This window comes from Chlorocebus sabaeus, chromosome 5, assembly GCF_047675955.1.
Source record: "Chlorocebus sabaeus isolate Y175 chromosome 5, mChlSab1.0.hap1, whole genome shotgun sequence".
Lineage (NCBI taxonomy): Eukaryota > Metazoa > Chordata > Mammalia > Primates > Cercopithecidae > Chlorocebus > Chlorocebus sabaeus.
Window position 1 is genome coordinate 22,023,384 of NC_132908.1, and position 18,454 is coordinate 22,041,837.

At 44.8% G+C, this 18,454-nt stretch overlaps 1 protein-coding gene across 2 annotated transcripts in view; it reads left to right on the forward strand.

Moving 5' to 3' along the window:
• Positions 1–18,454, forward strand: part of PRKCB (protein kinase C beta) — a 382,229-nt gene that overhangs the window by 270,789 nt on the left and 92,986 nt on the right. For both annotated transcript variants that reach the window (XM_007988069.3, XM_007988070.3), the window contains exons 8-9: positions 3,825–3,921; positions 14,488–14,634. In XM_007988069.3, the coding sequence (XP_007986260.1) occupies positions 3,825–3,921; positions 14,488–14,634 (244 nt within the window). The remainder of the gene's footprint in view (positions 1–3,824; positions 3,922–14,487; positions 14,635–18,454) is intronic.

An 18,454-nucleotide genomic window follows, 5' to 3' on the forward strand; every position in this document is an offset into this window, starting at 1 on the left:
TTTTTTTCTGAAAGTGGTCTTTCCCACTGTCATATTTGTTCCCTTTTCACAGATGCACCAACCTCTTGAATCTCATTGAAAATATGAATTAGGTAGTTTCTAGAATGTTCTCTCTTTTGGCAGCAGTTTTGTTTCATGGGAGTTGCTTTGATTCTGCATTGTTTCTTTCTATTTAAATCACTAAATTTTTCACACATCCTATTGTGTTTATTTGCCCATACTTATAGAAGAGTGAGCACAGAAATGACAAGTGTCCTTGTTCTAACCTTTCATACCTGGATAAAGGGAGACAGGAGTCTTTTGTGTTTGTTTGAATTCTGTTTTGTCAGATCAGGAGTCCTATTCCTGACATTTGGGCAGGGCTACAGTGGAGACAGGTGCATAACAGGCAACCTTCATGCCAGATGGAGAGCCATCTTCTCCACGTTGGTTCTATACATCTCAAAGTCAGAAGGGGTCCTGTTCCGCTCTGAAGGGACACATGTGTCCTATTTGGAAGCAGTAGTGGCAGCATCCTTCACTCACTCTGTGGTGTACTGGCCACCATGGACACACGCTGTGGCACCCTTCCCCTGCCCGCTGCTCCAGGTGCTGACATCTCTCTTCCTGCATATGAATGGGAATCGGCGACCCCCACCCAGTCCCTGATGGTCTCAGCCAGGGTCATTATTGGGCTCTGTTGAAACACCTTTTAGGGATGACAGCTGGTCCATTCCCCTTTATCTGTATTTTCACGAGTGTGAGACCCCAGATACTCTAGATGGTTCACACTCAGGGCATAAATAATATTGAATTGTGCCCCAGGAAAACAATTCTTTGGTCAGTGTTCTTTCAATTCTTCAAATTATGGCAAAGAGAAAATCTCAGCGGGCTCTAGTATATCCTTAACACTCTAACACTTGCTCTTTGCTGATCTCGCGTTTAAAAGGGGGCGGGGCAGTCTTTAGATTGAGAGCCTTTGGTAAGCAACACCATCTGCTTGCACATGCATAACCTTGATTTCCATTTGTTTATCTTTTTTTTTTTTTTTTTTGAAATGGAGTCTCGCTGTGTTGCCAGGCTGCAGTGCAGTGGCGCAGTCTCGGCTCACTGCAACCTCCGCCTCCCGGGTTCAAGCAATTCTCCTGCCTCAGCCTCCCAAGTAGCTGGGACTACAGGCATGTGCCACCATGTCCACCTAATTTTTTTGTAGTTTTAGTAGAGACGGGGTTTCACCATGTTGGCCAGGATTGTCTTGATCTCCTGACCTGGTAATCTGCGTGCCTTGGCCCCAAAGTACTGGGATTACAGGCATAAGCCACCATGCCCGACTTTTTTTTTTTTTTTTCTTTTTTGAGAGAGACAGGGTCTTGTTTTGTCACCCAGGCTGGAGTACAGTGGTGCAATAAAAGCTCACTGCAGCCTTGACCTTCTGGACGCAAGCGATTCTTCTACCTCAGCCTCTCAAGTAGCTGGGACTACTGGCGTGCGCCACCATACCCAGCTAAATTTTTTATTTTTTTGTGGAGACAGGGTTTTGCTCTGTTGCCCAGGCTGATCTTGGACTCCTGGCCTCAGGTGATCCTCCTGCCTCAGCCTCTCTTAGTGCTAGGATGACAGACATGAGCCACGAGACGACCTGTGTATCTTTCTGTTTGTTTTGTTTTGTTTTGTTTGTTTTTAACAATTATTTTCTATTTGTAACAAGTGATTTTGGATTTCCTTCTAAGGAAGAAATAAAAAGTGTCCTTTAAAATTAAATTTATTATTAAAAAAGCAAAACAGATATTTCAACATGGATACACAGATCTAGCAAAATCCACAAAGGTAGCATCTGAATGGATAAAGTTAAAATTTACCCAACATAGCTCTGTTTTCTTTCTATTACTTTAATTTGTAGGAATCCCTGGAAGTCCCTGCTGTGTGGATAGCACCCTTCTCGATTTCCAGCAAAGATACAGATGCTCTCTTGTGTTTGTGTTTCTTTTGGTAATTTCCGTGGAAATTTGGAAGAAAATTTGGAATATTAAATGTGGAGGCGTAGAGGCTCAAATTGTCTTGTTTGCTTTGAATCACCTAGCCCATTTTTGGAAGCTGCTTAAGAAGATTCGTGAATGGAGAGAAAACATTGTGATGAAAATTTGAAACTTTGGTTAGGAATGATCTTTGAGAGCAAGCAATTTTGGGGTCTTTTTTCTTTCCCACTGATTCAAATGCTTTTAGAATGTCCCTTTTCATTCCTCACACTCATCTCATCCTCTTACTAGCTGGAAAAATCTTTGTGGCCAAGAAACAAACTGAAGCCCCCATGTTTATTATTATAATATTAGTAGTAGCTGGGCATGGTGGCGTGTGCCTATAATCTTAGCTTCTTGGGATACTGAGGCAGGAGGATTGCTTGAGCCCAGGAGTTCAAGACTGGCCTGAGCAACATAGCAAGACCCTATCTCTGCCAAAAAAGAAAAAAGAGAAAAAAAACAAAAACAAAAACAGCCAGGTGTGGTGGCATGTGCCTTTAGTCTCAGCTGGTTGAAAGCTGAGGCAGGAGGACTGTTTGAGCCCAGAAGGTCAAGGCTGCAGTGAGCTGTGATTGTGCTGCTGCACTCCAGCCTTGGTGACAGAACAAGATCCTGTCTCTAAAATAATAATAATGACATTAGTCACAGTAATAATAATCATGATGATGCCACTAATTGAACACTTGCTGAATGCCAAATGCTGCTGTGCTTATCATTTTACATGCGTCATTATCTTTCAATTTCACAAGAATTCTATGAAAAAAGAATTTGTATTCCAATTTATAGATGAGAAACACAGAGGCCCAGAGAGGCTAACCAGCCTGTCTAAGGTTCTGAGATGAGATTTGCATCCAGACATGGTTTGACTCCCAGACGTGTGCACTTAACCACCAAGAGATGTCGTTTCTCAAGAGACTGACTACACAGCACACTCTGGGCAAATTTCTGCAGAGGAAATAGCACCATGAAGTTAAGTCCATGGCCACTTAAATGCAGTCGAGTGCCAGGATGGCAAGGTGGCACCCTATGTAGGGTGAAAGGTAGAAATGCTAGAAGAGCATGACAAGAATGTATTCACACCCAGGCAGTGGGGTTTGCAGCTGGGATTACAGACAGCCCATATCTGTAATCCCTGCAATTTCGGAGGATAGGATGAGAAGATCACTTGAGGTCAGGAGTTCAAGACTAGCCTGGGAAACATAGCCAGCTCCCATCTCTACCCAAAAAAAAAAAATTTTTTTTTTTTTTTAATTAGCTGGGCATAGTGGCACAAGCCTATAATCCCCAGCTACTCAGGAAGCTGAGGCAGGAGGATCGCTTGAACCCAGGAGCTCGAGGCATCAGTGAGCTATGATTGCACTATTGCACTCCAGTCTGGGTGACAGAGTGAGACCCTATCTCTAAAAGCAACGACAACAATATCAACAAGAAATTTACAATGAGGGATCTTCATAGCATTCTTTCAGACTAAGAAACTACTTAATGGACAAAAAGTAGGTAAAACTATACAGTGATTTAACGATATAACTAAGAAAACTGTATAAGTGTGTGTAGAGAGAGAGAGAACTTTCTCTCCTGTGTACACATGATATACATTTTTTTTCTGCTGTTCATGGAAGAGTTACAAAAATGTGTAGTGTACCTGGTAGTGTACTACACACACTACCCCCATCCAACATACCGAAAAACAAACCAAAACGAGCCAAAAAACCCTCAACATATATTTTTTGAAGTAGAGTTTTATATAGGCCTCCTTTTCATATCCTGATCAATAAAATAATATCAAATAGAGTCATGAAATTTGTCCTGCCCCCTTGTCTCCCTTAGGTTTAAGTTACTGAGCCAGGAGGAAGGCGAGTACTTCAATGTGCCTGTGCCACCAGAAGGAAGTGAGGGCAACGAAGAACTGCGGCAGAAATTTGAGGTGAGGTTTCTTTTCTTTCTCTCGTCTTTCTTTTTTCTCTCTATTTTTTCCTTCCTTCCTTCTTCTCTCTCCTCTCTCTTTCTTTCTCTCTTATTCTTTCTTTTTTATTTTTCCCTCCCGTCCTTCCTTCCTTCCCTCCTTCCTTCCTTCCCTTCTTCCTTCCTTCCTTCTTTCCTTCCTTCCTTCTCTCCTTCTTTCCTTCCTTCTTCCTCCGTCTCTCTTTTCTTTCTTTCTAACTTTCTCCCTTTCTTTCTTGCTTTCTTTCTCTTTCTTGCTTTCTTTCTCTTGCTCTTTCTTGCTTTCTTGCTTGCTTTCTTGCTTGCTTGCTTTCTCTCTCTCTTTTCTTACTTTTTTCCTTCCTTCCTGCCTTCCTTCCTCTCTCTTTCTGTTTCTCTCTCATTCTTTATTTTCTTTCTCTCTCTCTCCTTCCTTTCTTTGTTTCTTTCTCTCTCTTTCCTTCTTCCTTTCCTCTTTCCTTCCTTTCCTCCCTTCCTTCTTTCCTTCATTCTTTCCTCCCTCCCTCCCTTCCTCTCTCCCTCTCTTCTTTTCTTTCCCTTCCTTCCTCCCTCCCTCCCTCTTTCTTTCTCTCCCTTCCTTCCTTCCTTCCTTCCTTCCTTCCTTCCTTCCTTCCTTCCTTCCTTCCTTCCTTCCTTCCTTCTTTCTTTCTTTCTTTCTTTCTTTCTTTCTTTCTTTCTTTCTTTCTTTCTTTCTTTCTTTCTTTTTCTTTCTTTCTTTCTTCTTCTTCTCCCCTTTCTTTCTCTCTCTCTTCCTCTATCTTCTCTCCCTCTCTCTTCTTTCTTCATCTCCTTTCTTTCATCAATGGAAACCAGTTAGGTTTGCTTCTGTGCTGATTTTCCTGTTTATGGCATGGTTCCTACCAAGACTTTTCACGACTCTGAGTCTTTGCAAGGTTGTTTCATCTCCTAGAAAACTCTGATTAATCCTTCAAGACCCCAATTAAAAGCCCTTGCCTTATGAAGTTATTCCTGCTTCCCTGTCTGCATTCAGACTTAGACATTTCTTCAAAAGTGCTTATTCACTGCCTACCATTTTGATGGTGACTTGGACTGGAATGGTAGTCACGGTGAATGAAATAAGTAGACAGAGGGCCGGGCACGGTGGCTCACGCCTGTAATCCCAGCACTTTGGGAAGCCAAGGCAAGCAGATCATTTGAGGTCAGGAATTCGAGACCAGCCTGGCCAATGTGGTTAAACCCCATCTCTACTAAAAACACAAAAAAATTAGCCAGGCATGGTGGTGCATGCCTTTAAAACCAGCTATTTGGGAGGCTGAGGCACAAGAATTGCTCTGGGTGGCACAGGTGGCAGTGAGCCAAGATCGCGTCACTGCACGATCAGTAATGCTCTGTTGCCCAGGCTGCAGTGCAGTGGCACGATCTTGGCTCACTGCAGCCTGGGCAACGGAGCGAGACTTGGTCTCAAAAAAAAAAAAAAAAAAAAAAGAGTAGACAGAGAGGTGATATATTTTGGAGGCTGAGTCAACTAGGCTTGCTGATGGATGGAATCCGGATTGGCTCTATTGGCAGAATGGTGCTATATAGTTAACGAATGGAATTGATTGTGCTAATGACTTCATGAAATACCCTGGGGGTAGATCTTCCCAGAGAATAGTTTTATCAAATGGAAAGCCCTTGGCTGTGACCTTGAGTTACATTGCTGGCTCTACTTCTACCTGAGATAAACCCCTTTCCTTCTATGGGGACAAATAAACACCATTTTCAGCTACGTAAGAGGTGCATAGGTGTATAGGACACATCCCTGCTTTACAAATAAAATGTTTGGGGGAAGATAGGTTTGAATGCTTACATTATATGTGCATTGAGTGATTTTAGTGGTTTCCTGAGGGAAAACACATTATTTTGTTCCCTCAAACTCAATACACTGAGTCTGGTGAGAGATGATCAATTCTAGATAAGCCATGATGGCCTACTAACTACCCAAAAATGTGTATAATAGCATAGCTAAAATGAAATGGATTTTTATTATTGTTATTCGTCAAATAATGACACAGGCAAATAAAAAAATGTGTAAAGACCATGTAAAGTCCTGTGAAAGAGAGATCAGGTACCTTGAGAACATGTACAAAAGAAATGTCACGTAGTTTGAGAGGATGGGGAGGTGTCAGGGAGGAAACAGCAATGGAAGTTTACCACGTAAAAAGAGGGGAAAATGTATTCCATTCTGCAAACAGCATGTGCAGAGGCCCTGTGGTTGGGGGTTATATAGCAACCATGCGAGACTGAAAGAAGACCAGCCTGGGTAGAGCAGAGAAAGCCAGAGAGTCCAAGGCTGGGGAAGTAGGTGTGGGTCAGAGTGTGTAGGGCTGTGCTGGCCTTGACAAGGATATTAGCATTTATCCCAAGAGTATTTATCCAAAGGATTTTAGCATTTATCCCAAGAGCATTTATCCCAAGGATTTTTCTTTTTTTTTGGAGATGGAGTCTTGCTCTGTCACCCAGGCTGGAGTGCAGTGGCCCAATCTCAGCTCACTGCAAGCTCTGCTTCCTGGGTTCATGCCATTCTCCTGCCTCAGCCTCCTGAGTAGCTGCGACTACAGGCGCCCGCTGCCACGCCTGGCTAATTTTTTGTATTTTTAGTAGCGATGGGGTTTCACTGTGTTAGCCAGGATGGTCTCAATCTCCTGACCTTGTGATCCGCCCGCCTCAGCCTCCCAAAGTGCTGGGATTACAGGCGTGATATCCCAAGGATTTTAGCATTTATCCTGAGAGCCCAGTTACCACACGTGTTGTATTTCAGTACGTCAGGGTTGGTTGCCTCTGTTTGGTTAGGCGGCTTTGAATTCTAGGGCTCTATATTGCAGACATGAAAAGGCAACCATTAGTGAGTGTATTCTTGTTTCTGAAGGCACATCGTACACAGCAAGATAAAGGACAAGTTTGTTGAAAGAAACAAACTTTCTATCAAATTTGTTTTTCTCTCAACTTGATAGAAATAGTGCTTAGGGGCCAGGCATGGTGGCTCACTCCTGTAATCCCAGCACTTTGGGAGGCTGAGGCAGGAGGGTTGCTTGAGCCCAGGAGTTCAAGACCAGCCTGGGCAACATAGTGACTCTGCCTCAGGATTTAAAAAATATATATTTTTAAAAAATAAAAATAAAAAGAAGAAATAACTTGTATTCCCAAATTCCTTGTCTTGAACCTGTGCCTTCCCTACATGCTGGAAGATAGTGATAGTTCTGACCCAGTGGGGTCCTCCCTTCCTGGAAACAAGTGGAGTGGACACATTGGCCTTGAGCTTGTCAGTCATTCTCCAGTGACCTCGATAACAGAGACTTGTTCCCAAAGTCTTGGACTCAAGCCCAAGTGAACTGATAAAAGCATCTTCCCTCCAAGTAGAACTAAAAACTGGATGCTGTTTGATAAAAATTAAGACAGGAAGGCCGTCCTTCCAGAGAACACTTTCCATCTCTTTCCCCCAACTTGCCGGTGAAGTATCCATTTGCTGCTGTTATAGAAATGTACTATTAAGGGTGAAAAACACAAGGCCAGTATTTTCTTGTATACAGTGAAGTCTCAGTTTTACAAAATGATTTCTTCTGTCCTGGGGCAGCCGGGGTGACATTTCAGAACACCAAGGAAAAGATTTTCTACGCAAACAGTGCATTTGTCTGGGCCGGTAATTGGCTTGGAATAGGGGACTGTTTTGTCCGCATGCAACAAATTGTGTCCCTTTATTTCTAGCAAGAGCCTGCAAAAGCTTGTTTATGCCTGAATTATAATCACTCCATACTGTAGTTGTTGATTAAAAAAAATGTTTCCAACAGACTGAAAATTGTTCTCAGGCTTACAGAGGAATTTCAGTTGACCTTGAACGTGAGAAATGTAATCCCTGGGCGATAACCAATTAGCACCCTGAATGACTCAGAAATTACTTTCAAGCCTCTTATCTGGAGGAATTCTGAGTGACAGTAAAATCGAGCTGCTAGAATTGGGGTAATAGAATTTCATGGTAGTGTGAGCTTGGTGCAGTTGCCACATGTGGTATACTTCAGAACGTCAGAGCTGGCTCTGTTTGGTTAGGGGGCTTTCAGTCGACCGTGGGCTTGGGAAGAGAAGACTCCGTTTTGGATGGCGCACAGTAGGATTTCTCAGAGTCTTAAAATGTATTTATTTAACAAAGTGCTTACTGTGTGCCATTTAGGATTCTAAGTGCTTTGCAAATATTAACTCCAGTAATTTAATCCTTACAACAACCTAAAATGGTAGGTACTGTTATCACGCCATTTTACTTTTACAAATGAAGAAACTGAGGCCCACAGAGGTTTAAGTAACTTTTCAAGGTCCCAGAGCCGCTGGTTGTCCCGGGTTTGAGTTTTCCCCAGAAACAGACTATAAGGATTCAAGTGCAAGTACTTTATTTGGGAGGTGATCCTGGAAGCACCATAAGTTAATAAAGAAGCATTGCCAGAAAAGGTGGGAAGCCAGGAAAGTATTATCAAGCAGGCTACTGCTGTGGGCAGCTAGGGTTTAACCCTGCTGGAGAACTCTCTAGTCAGTGCAGAATGCATGCCTCAGAATTTCCCAGTCAAGGGACAGGAAGCTGAGGGGTTATCCATTGGCTCTCCTTCTGTTGCAGGCTAAGGGCTGCTCCCAGGGAAATCCATCCACCAGCACTTTCAATGTGCCCTGTGCGCCGCGCCTGCTCCTACAACCAGAAAATAAGCTGCAGGCAAAGAATCGCAGGTGTTTGCTGTTAGCAGCCCCAGGTGTAGAGAGTAGCATGCTGGTGGTGTCTTGGAAGAACACCAGTGATCGTATCTGTGCAATGTAATCTAATGGTTAAGTGTGATGGCATGAGAGCCAGACTGCCTAGATTTGGATCCCAATTCTGCCACCACCTTGCTGAGTGGCTATAAGCAGGTTGCTTTGTCTCTCTGAGCTTCTGATTCCCTACCTGTAAAATGGGGCATTATAGCACTTCTTACTTCATGAGGTTATGTGAGGATTGAATGAGGTAATGCATTTAGCAGAGTGTCTCACACGTCATACACATCCAGATGTTAGATGCTAGCATCATGGTGGTGGTTATAATTATCGGCTCCCCCCTTGGGATAAATAAAGCTCAGAACATCCTCTTTCTGGGCTTTGGAAGGGCTGCTTGGAGGTTAGGGAGAATCTACAGGGACTCCTAGCCTACAGAGGTCCTTGCCCCGCTGCTGGGTAGCTGGCAGTGCCTGTAGTAGTTCCTTGTAGGGGTGGAGTGGCAGAGGAATCTGCAGTTTTAGCCAGGACAGACATTCATCATCGGGAGTGGAGCCCAGAGCCTGGCTGCTGGGGCTTCTCCACTGTCCCCTCTTGCTGTCTGGAAGGTGACTTGGCTCTTTGCTCAGAAATGCTATTTGCTTTCTCTCTTAGCGTTGAGTTCTAGGGCTCTAAATTGCAGACATGAAAAGGCAACCATTAGCGTATTCCTGTTTCTTCAAGCACATCCTACCCAGCAAGATAAAGGACGAGTTTAATTTGTGCCTCAATTTTAAAATGTTCGCTGTTTGATGCAGTGTGTCCTGGGCATTGTCCCCTTGGAACAACGGGATATTTCGAAGGAAAAAGGACGGGGCTCCTGTCCTCTGAAGGCTCACTGTGTAGGGGCCACAAACCCAGGTGTTTTCAGGAGCCAGGCAAACAACAAGAAGGCGAAAGAGCTTGGCATCACCCCGTGTTAGCAGATCCCCTTCTTCAAAAGAAGCTGGGGATCTGGGTTTTCATATCTCCAAATTTTCAACAGTTGGCAACTAATTAAATATTAAAATGACAGCAAACACTGTGCAGACCAGATCAACAGGGTTATTAGACTTCTTTTTTTTTTCCAGGGTTATTAGTCTTCTGATCTAGATTCTAGAAGTTAAATTAACATGCCCATGGGAACCGTTATAAAAGCAAGCTGGGAGGGAGGGAGGAAAGAGGGCTGCCAGCCCCCGATTCAGAGGAGAGAAGGGAGCTTCTAGCGCTGAAGGATGAGGCTGTTAGCTGCTCCTTGAAGGACAAGGAAAAAATCAACCCCACCCCACCCCCAGCCCCCACCAAAAAAAGTCCTTATCTGTTTTGCTAATCAAAGTCAAATGAAGAAATCGGGAAGTTTGAGGTCTGTGCTCACACTTCATGGGGAGTGTGTGCTGGGACCCGCAGGTGGATGGGAAAGTTCCCAGGATGGGAACTGAGGACTGGGACAGGCAGGACTTGGATCTTCACAGTCTGGAGAACGGAGTGTGTGAATCCGATGGGTCCTGAGCCAGGATTCAAAGAAGCCCGGACACATGGTGATAAGGTGATGGGGGGGTGGAGTGGGGAGGGGAGGAGGGAATGTGTTTGGGTCAGGCCAGCTTGAGGGTGATGATTTAGGAGGGTGTGAGGACATAGCCCAAGAAAGGTGAGACAGCTTCTGTCCTACGCTGGTTCTTTAGTTTGCAGTCTCCATTGCAAATAAGATAACCTTGTAGTTTTAACTACCCCCTCACTGCCTCTGCACCCCAAATCTGTCTCCAGTTCAGATGTCTTTACTCAAGCCCCAAACCCACGTATACAACCGCTTACTGGGTATTTACACATGGGTTAAACCTCAACATATCTTACTGCAAAGTAAACTGACCAAGTATGTTCACAGCAGCGTTGTTAGTAGGCCGAAAGGGGAAACAACTCAAATGCCCGTACACAGGAGACGGGATAAACATCAACAATGAGTGCCATTCGGCAACACAAAGAGACAAATTACCGATTTATGCAAAAACATGGATGCATTTCAAGAACATTTTGATGAGCGAAAGAAGCCAGGCACAAGAGTACACACTCTACGATGCCATTCAGCTGAATAAAGAACAGACGGAACTGACCTATGGGATAGAAACCGGAACAGAGATCGCCCTAGTGGGAGGGGGTCGACTGGGAACTTTTGGAGGGTGATGGAAACGTTCCGCGTCTTGTTTGGGGTTTGGGTTACGTGGGTGTGTGCATTTGTCAAAATCCGCAGAGCCGTGCACGTGAGACTGGCGCGCTACGGGGTACCCAGCTCGATTTTCAAAACATGAGTGAAGAGAAAAATGGTGGATGCTTTGTTAGCCATGGTTCCTAAGTGGTAACAGTGGAATATGCATCCCATGAGGGGGAAATAAACCTTGCAGTTTTAAGCTGCTGTGGGGAAGAGGGGATCTCAACATGTCTGAAATCACACCAGTCATCTCTGCCCACCCTCTTCCCCACACTTCCAAACTTGCTCCTCTTCCGCTTCTTCTCATCTCAGTGGAAAGAACCAGCATCCTGCCAGTTGGCCAGAACAGAAGCTGGAGCTGTCCTTTATCTCCCATCTCCCTTCTCCCTTGCCCAGTGTGCTACCCAGCCGGGGTCAGTCTGTCTCCCAAACAGGTCCACTTTGTTCCATCTACACGGCAGACAACTGAGTCTATCATTCTTTTTTTTTTTTTTTTTTTTTAAGACAGGGTCTCCCTTTATCACTAAGCCTGGAGTGCAGTGGTGCGATCATGGCTCACTGCAACCTCCGACTCCTGGGCTCCAACTCCTGGGCTGATCCTCCCACCTCAGCCTCCCGAGTAGCTGGGACTACAGGCACACACCACCATGTCTGGCTCATCATTTCTCTCCTTAATAATGCAGTGACTTCCTAGTGATCCCCTAGCCCACATGCTGGGGGTCTCCTCTCTCCACTCAGAGTGACCTTTTAAATTTGTATGGTCATACCATAGCCCTGCTTCAAACCTTTCAAAGGCTGCCTGTCATGCTTACAGTCAGCCTGAATTTCTTAAGGTCCTTTCAACCCTTTGTCTGCCTCCTGTGTCATATCTGCCTTGCACTTCATGCTCCAGACAGATGATGTTTCATTCTTTGAATGTGTCTTCCCCTCTGTTCCATAAATACCGTTCCTGCTGCCAATACCAGTTTATCTGCCTCAGCAACCCCAACATACCTTTTGGACACAGTATGGAGGACCCAATCCCAGCTAGAATGCACTTTTTTTGAGAGTATCTGCATCCTTTTTGCCCTCTGATGTATCCTCAGCACCTAGAGCAGCACCTATCATGTAGCAGGTACTCAATAAGAATTTTTGGTTTGTTTGTTGGTTTGTTTGTGACCAACAGGGTCTTGCTCTGTTGCCCAGGCTGGAGTGTAATATAGTGATCATAGCTTACTGCAGCTTCCAACTCCTGGGCTTAAGGGATTCTCCTGCCTTAAATTTCCCAAGTAGCTGGCACTACAGGCCCACTGTGACCATGCCCAGCTAATTAAACATTTTTTTTAGATGGGGTCTGGCTGTGTTGCCCAGGCTGGTCTTGAACTCCTGGTCTCAAGCAGTCCTGCCTCAGCCTTCCAAAGCTTTGGGATTACAGGCATCAGCCACCACATCCAGCCTTAATAAATGTTTTTTGAATGAATGAATGAATCTTCCCTGATATTCAACACTTTGGAAAGATTTATGTTGCCTCTTTATCTTCAAAACAACCAAATAATGCAACAATAATAATAGATACCATTCACTGAGCATCTATTGTGTGCCAGGAATGATACTAAGAACTCTGTGATACATCATTTCATGTCATTATCTCCATTGTCTTGAAAAGGTGATGAATGTTTAGGAAGCTTCAATCACCAAATGCAATGAAGTGCCTTCTCTGTGCCACACTCCTCTAGGTACCAGGGAAACAGTGGAAAGCAGAACAGACAAAATCCTTGCTCTCAGGGAGCTTACATTCTGGTATAAGGAGAAAGACGATAAATTGGGAAACAAGTAAATATATGGTTTGTAAGATGGTGACAAGTGTTTTAGAGAAAATCAAGTAAGTGAGGCAGATGGAGATTGCTGAGAGCAATTTTATGTAGGGTGTTGGAGGGAAGAGCCCTCTTATCAGAGGTGAGAGAGTTCCAGGGAAAGAGTGCTCTGAGCAGAGGGAACAGCAGGTGCAAAGGCCTTGGGGTAAGAGCGTGTTTGGTGCATTCAGAGAGCAGCGAGGAGGCCAGTGTGGAAGTAGAAAGGAGACTGAAATCAGAGGGAGTCCAGAGGGACTCAGTCATCTGTGGTCTTTGGTTTTTACTTTGAGAATAGTGGGAAGGTATATATATTGGGCAGAGGAGTGTTATGACTTAACTGATGTGTTCTGGACCACATAGCTGATTCATGTCAGAGAATTCTACCACGAGGCTTTTTTTTTTTTTTTTGAGTGAGAGAGAGATGGGATCTCACTCTCTCACCCAGGCTGGAGGGCAGTGGTGTGATTACAGCTCACTGCAGCATCTAACTCCTGGGCTAAAGCTATCCTCCCACCTTGGCCTCCCAGGTAGCTGGGATGACAGGTGCACACCACCATGCATGGCTAACTTTCTTTATTTTTGTAGAGACAGGGTCTTGCTATATTGCCCAGGCTGTTCTCAAATCTCTATCCTCAATTGAGTCTCCTGTCTCAGCCTCAAAAATTGTTGGAATTACAGGTGTGAACCACTGTGCCCAGCCACACATGAGCTTTTAACTCCACAGTTTTCTCTCTGCTAGAAGTGAATCCAGTAACGAAGTCCTGGCAGCTGCAGGTCTCCTGCTCATGGCTTCTGGTTCTTGTCTCATTCCAAAGCACCTGCTGCCACTCTGAGCCCCATTCCTCCGCTCATGGCAAGGAGCCCCTCTCCCATTGCACTGAGGACACACATGGCCCTCATTCATCTATATATGCAACAAATATTTAGCTGGGAACTATACTAGTTGTCAGGAAAACCACAGAGAATGAGAAATATTCCGTGTCCACAAGAGAGTCTCCAGTTTATTGGAAGGAAACAAGTGGACAGGCAGTTGTCCTCCAGTATTAATGGAAAGAGAAGTGGATGAAGTAAATCAGAGGAGAAGCTAGTGCAGACAGAATCGATGAAGGCTTCCCTGAGGACATGAAGATGTGAACCCCTAGCTGGGTTGTTGAAGGGGAGAGAATAGCCATTTGTACCACAGTAGCAGCAGCAGATGCAAAGGCCATGTGGTTGGAGGGGCCTGGGACATCCAGGAGAGTGAAAGGAGAGTGAAGCTACATTGTAGGGAAGAAGCACCCTAGCAATGATGGAGTTGGAAAGCCAGGTAGGGCCTGAACGTATAAGTCCATGAAAGCACCTCAATCTTCATCGTGAAAATAGTGGGATGCCCCTGCGGCATTTTAAGCAAGAGGGGACTTGGTTGGGTGAGAGACTCACTGTGGTCGTGTGTGAAGCCCAGTGTAAAGGAAAGCAATGTGCCTTGTGCAGGTGAGAGATGATGGCAGGTAGTGGTCGTTGAGATGGAAAGAAGTAGATGAATTCTAGAGACAGCTGGGAGGAAAGAAATGACAGTTCCTGGTTACGGTTGAGACATGAGGGATCAAAGAAAGATGGAAGTGCAAAGGATGTCCTACAGGTTTCAGGCTTGTGGAGTGATGCACGGCCATGCTTTTCATGGGGACAGGGTGCCGGAGCTGCAGGAACCACAGCTTCCCACTGTGTGCCTGTGTCTTCCTACAAGATCATCCTCAAACCCTCAGCATGTTTTCTGTGTGCTTCCTTTTTGCAGAGGGCCAAGATCAGTCAGGGAACCAAAGTCCCGGAAGAAAAGACGACCAATACTGTCTCCAAATTTGACAACAATGGCAACAGAGACCGGATGAAACTGACTGATTTTAACTTCCTAATGGTGCTGGGGAAAGGCAGCTTTGGCAAGGTATGGTATGATTTGGTGACTCCACCTACTCTAGAAGGAACATCTAACAAGGCAGGCACATTTGCTGTTCCTATGGGACGGACGTCCTAGTGGGAGAGAGAGTAAGAAGTAAATAGACCCACACTACACTTTGTAATGAATACCATGAAGGAAAGAATGGAGTGCTCTCTCACAAACAAAAAGGGGACCCGTTCAGACAGTCTGAGGAGGTGACACATACGCTGAGACCTGGAGGATAAGAAAGAACTAGCTATACTTTCAAAGAACTAGGAAAAAAATGTTCTCAGAAGAGAACAAGTGCAAAAGTTCCAAGGTGGGGACAGGCTGGGTGCATCCTAGGAACCATCAGAAAGTGTTGGGGCAAAATGTCGCTAGTAGAAGGAGGTATAGGATTTGATGTTGCAGAGGTAAGCAGGACCCAAGGATGCAAATCTTATAAGCTACGATGAGGAGTTTGGGTTTCCTTCACATTGCAGCGGGGAGCCATTGAACGTTTTTAAGCAGAGCAGTGATATGATCGGATTTGCCGTTTGGAAAAGATCACTCTGACAGCCGAGAACGGAAATGGTTCCTTTCAAACGGTAGCACAGTGGAAGGGTGACCCTGGGACTCGTAGAGTGGTTCTGGATGCTTTTATAGATACTGTGAGACACTGTTTTACTGAAGTTGAGATTGTGTTATAAGTATTTCTGACTCGTTTAGTGTTGTTTTGGGGTTTTTAGTCCCTTTGCGTGCCATGAAGATGTCTAGCATAAATCTCATACCATGAACTCAGGTGTGCAAAAAATATAAATTTATTTTCCATCTATGTAGCGTAAGCCAAAAACCTGGGAGTTATCCCTGAGTTTCCCTCTTTGCTGTATTCCCACCATCCCTGCCCACTGCACCCCGCAACCATGTACAATGCACTGGCGAACGCTGACAGTTCCTTCAAAGTATATCACGTATTCACTAACTTCTCTTCATCTCTCTAATACCACCCTAGTCCAAACCATTAATATCACCTGGATAAGTGCAGAAACTCCTCAGTGGCTTCTCAATCCCAATCTTGTTACCTGTCGTTAATCCCAATCCCAATCTTGTTGCCTATAATTAATCCCAATCCCAATCTTCCTTGCCTATAATTAATCCCAATCCCAATCTTCTTACCTATAATTAATCCCAATCCCAATCTTCTTGCCCATAATTAATCCCAATCCCAATCTTCTTGCCTATAATTGATCCCAATCCCAATCGTCTTACCTATAATTAATCCCAATCCCAGTCTTGTTACCTATGATTAATCCCAGTCCCAATCTTGTTACCTATGATTAATCCCAATCCCAGTCTTGTTGCCTATAATTAATCTTGTTACCTATAGTTAATCCCAATCTTCTTGCCTATGGTTAATCCCAATCCCAATCTTGTTGCCTATAATTAATATACTTTCTACTTCACAGCCCTAATAATTTTTTAAAGCTTACATTAAGTCAAGGAGTTCCCCTGCTTAAGACCCTCCAATGACTTTCCATCCAATTAGAAGAAATTCTGTGTTACATCCTTAGCTTGTATCACCCTTTATCATCTGGCCCTTGTTCTCTGTGTGACTTCTTTTCTTCTTTTCCTCCTCCCCATCACCCACTGTGCTCTGGTCACAACATCAGCTCTTGGTTCACTGAAACGCACAAAGCTCCTTTCCCCCTTAGAAGCTTTGTGATTCTGCTTACTTTGCTGTTTGCATGGCCGGCTCCTTCCTGCAATTCACATCTCAACTTAGACGCCACCTCTTCTGAAAAATCTTCCCCAACTACCCACTCAAAGTTGCCTCTCGTTCACTGTCCGTTATATTTAACTCTCTCATAGCACCCATTACTGAGCGATGCTTTTCTTGTGTCCTTGTTGATTTTTCTCTCTTCCCTTTCTGAGGTCTAAGCTTCACAAGAATAGGGATCGTCTCTGTCCTGGTCGCCACTGTGTTCTCAGAGCCTAGGGATGGAATTCATTCAGTGTCTAGACTGAATGCATGGATTCTCTGTCTGTGGGTGGCAAGGGTATCCACTGAGATGAACTAACAAATCTGAAATGATGGCTCAAAGTCTGAAGACCCTCAGCATGGGATGGGAATAGAGAGTAAGGGTAGCCAGTAAGATGGTCCATCCAGTCCCTAAGGTTGGGAATAGGCAGTTGGCAGTGGTCCACAACGTTGTATGGTTTTTACTAGCAGCTCTGAGCATCCCTGGGGTAGAGATGGAGAAGGAGATGGTGGATTTGAACTAAGGGTGAGATTAGTAGAATCAGTGAACTAGATTATGGAAGAAAGAGAGTTAAGGATTCTGGGAAGAGAGATGTCCACTGCAGATCCACAGAGGCTGTACCAAGTGCTCAGGAAAAGTGTGTTGAATACATGAATGAAAATGGTATCTAGATTGGGCTGGGGAAGACGTCTAGCGTAAAGAGAGTCATCACCTGGGTGGGAAAAAGGGAGTTTAGAAGTCTAGGGATGAAAAAGTAATGGATGAGGTCAAGATACGTAAAATATTAGGACGAATTGAGGCATTTAGATTTCAAACATGGAGCAGTTTCTCTGAGGATGGGGAAGAAAGTGGCCTAAATAAAGAAGAGGTTCTAATAAGCTGAGTTTTTAAAAATTAAATGAGCACTTTTTTTTTCTTTTTGAGACAGTCTCACTGTTGTCCAGGCTGGAATGTAGTGGTGCATTACGGTTCACTGCAGCCTCGGCATGCTAGACTCAAGCAGTCCTCCTGCCTCAGTCCCCTGAATAACTGGAACTACAGGCATGCACCACCATGCTTGCCTAATTTTTTTTTTTTTTTTTTTTTTTTTTTTTTTTTTTTTTTTTGAGACGGAGTCTCGCTCTGTCGCCCAGGCTGGAGTGCAGTGGCCGGATCTCGGCTCACTGCAAGCTCTGCCTCCTGGGTTCACACCATTCTCCTGCCTCAGCCTCCCGAGTAGCTGGGACGACAGGCGCCCGCCACCTCGCCCGGCTAGTTTTTTGTATATTTTAGTAGAGACGGGGTTTCACCAGGTTAGCCAGGATGGTCTCGATCTCCTGACCTCGTGATCCGCCCGACTCGGCCTCCCAAAGTGCTGAGATTACAGGCCTGAGCCACCGCGCCTGGCCTGTTTTTGTTTTTTTGAGTCAGAGTCTCACTCTGTTGCCCAGGCTGGAGTGCAATGGCGCCATCTTGGTTCACTGCAACCTCTACCTCCCTGGTTCAAGTGATTCTCCTGCCTCAGCCTTGTGCTTGACTAATTTTTGTAGTTTTTAGTAGAGACAGGGTTTCACCATGTTGACCAGGCTGGTCTCGAACTCCTGACCTCATGTGATCCGTTCGCCTCAGCCTCCTAAAGTGCTGGGATTACCGACATGAGTCACCGCGCCTGGCCTAATGTTTGTATTTTTTTGGAGAGACGTGATCTCACTATGTTTCCCAGGCTGTTCAAGTACTTATTAGCTCAAGCAGTCCTCCTGCCATGGCCTCTGAAAGTGCTAGGATTACAGGTGTGAGCCCCTGCACCTGTCCTAAATCATATATATATATATATATATATATATATATATATTTTATTATTATTATTTTTTTTTGAGACGGCGTTTCTCTCTTGTTGCCTAGGCTGGAGTGCAATGGCATGATCTCGGTTCACTGCAACCTCCACCTCCTGGGTTCAAGTGATTCTCCTGCCTCAGCCTTTTCGAGTAGCTGAGATTACAGGCATGCGCCACCACACCCAGCTCATTTTCCACTCTTAGTAGAGACAGGGTTTCTCCATGTTGGTCAGGCTGGTCTTGAACTCCCGACCTCAGGTGATCCACCTGTCT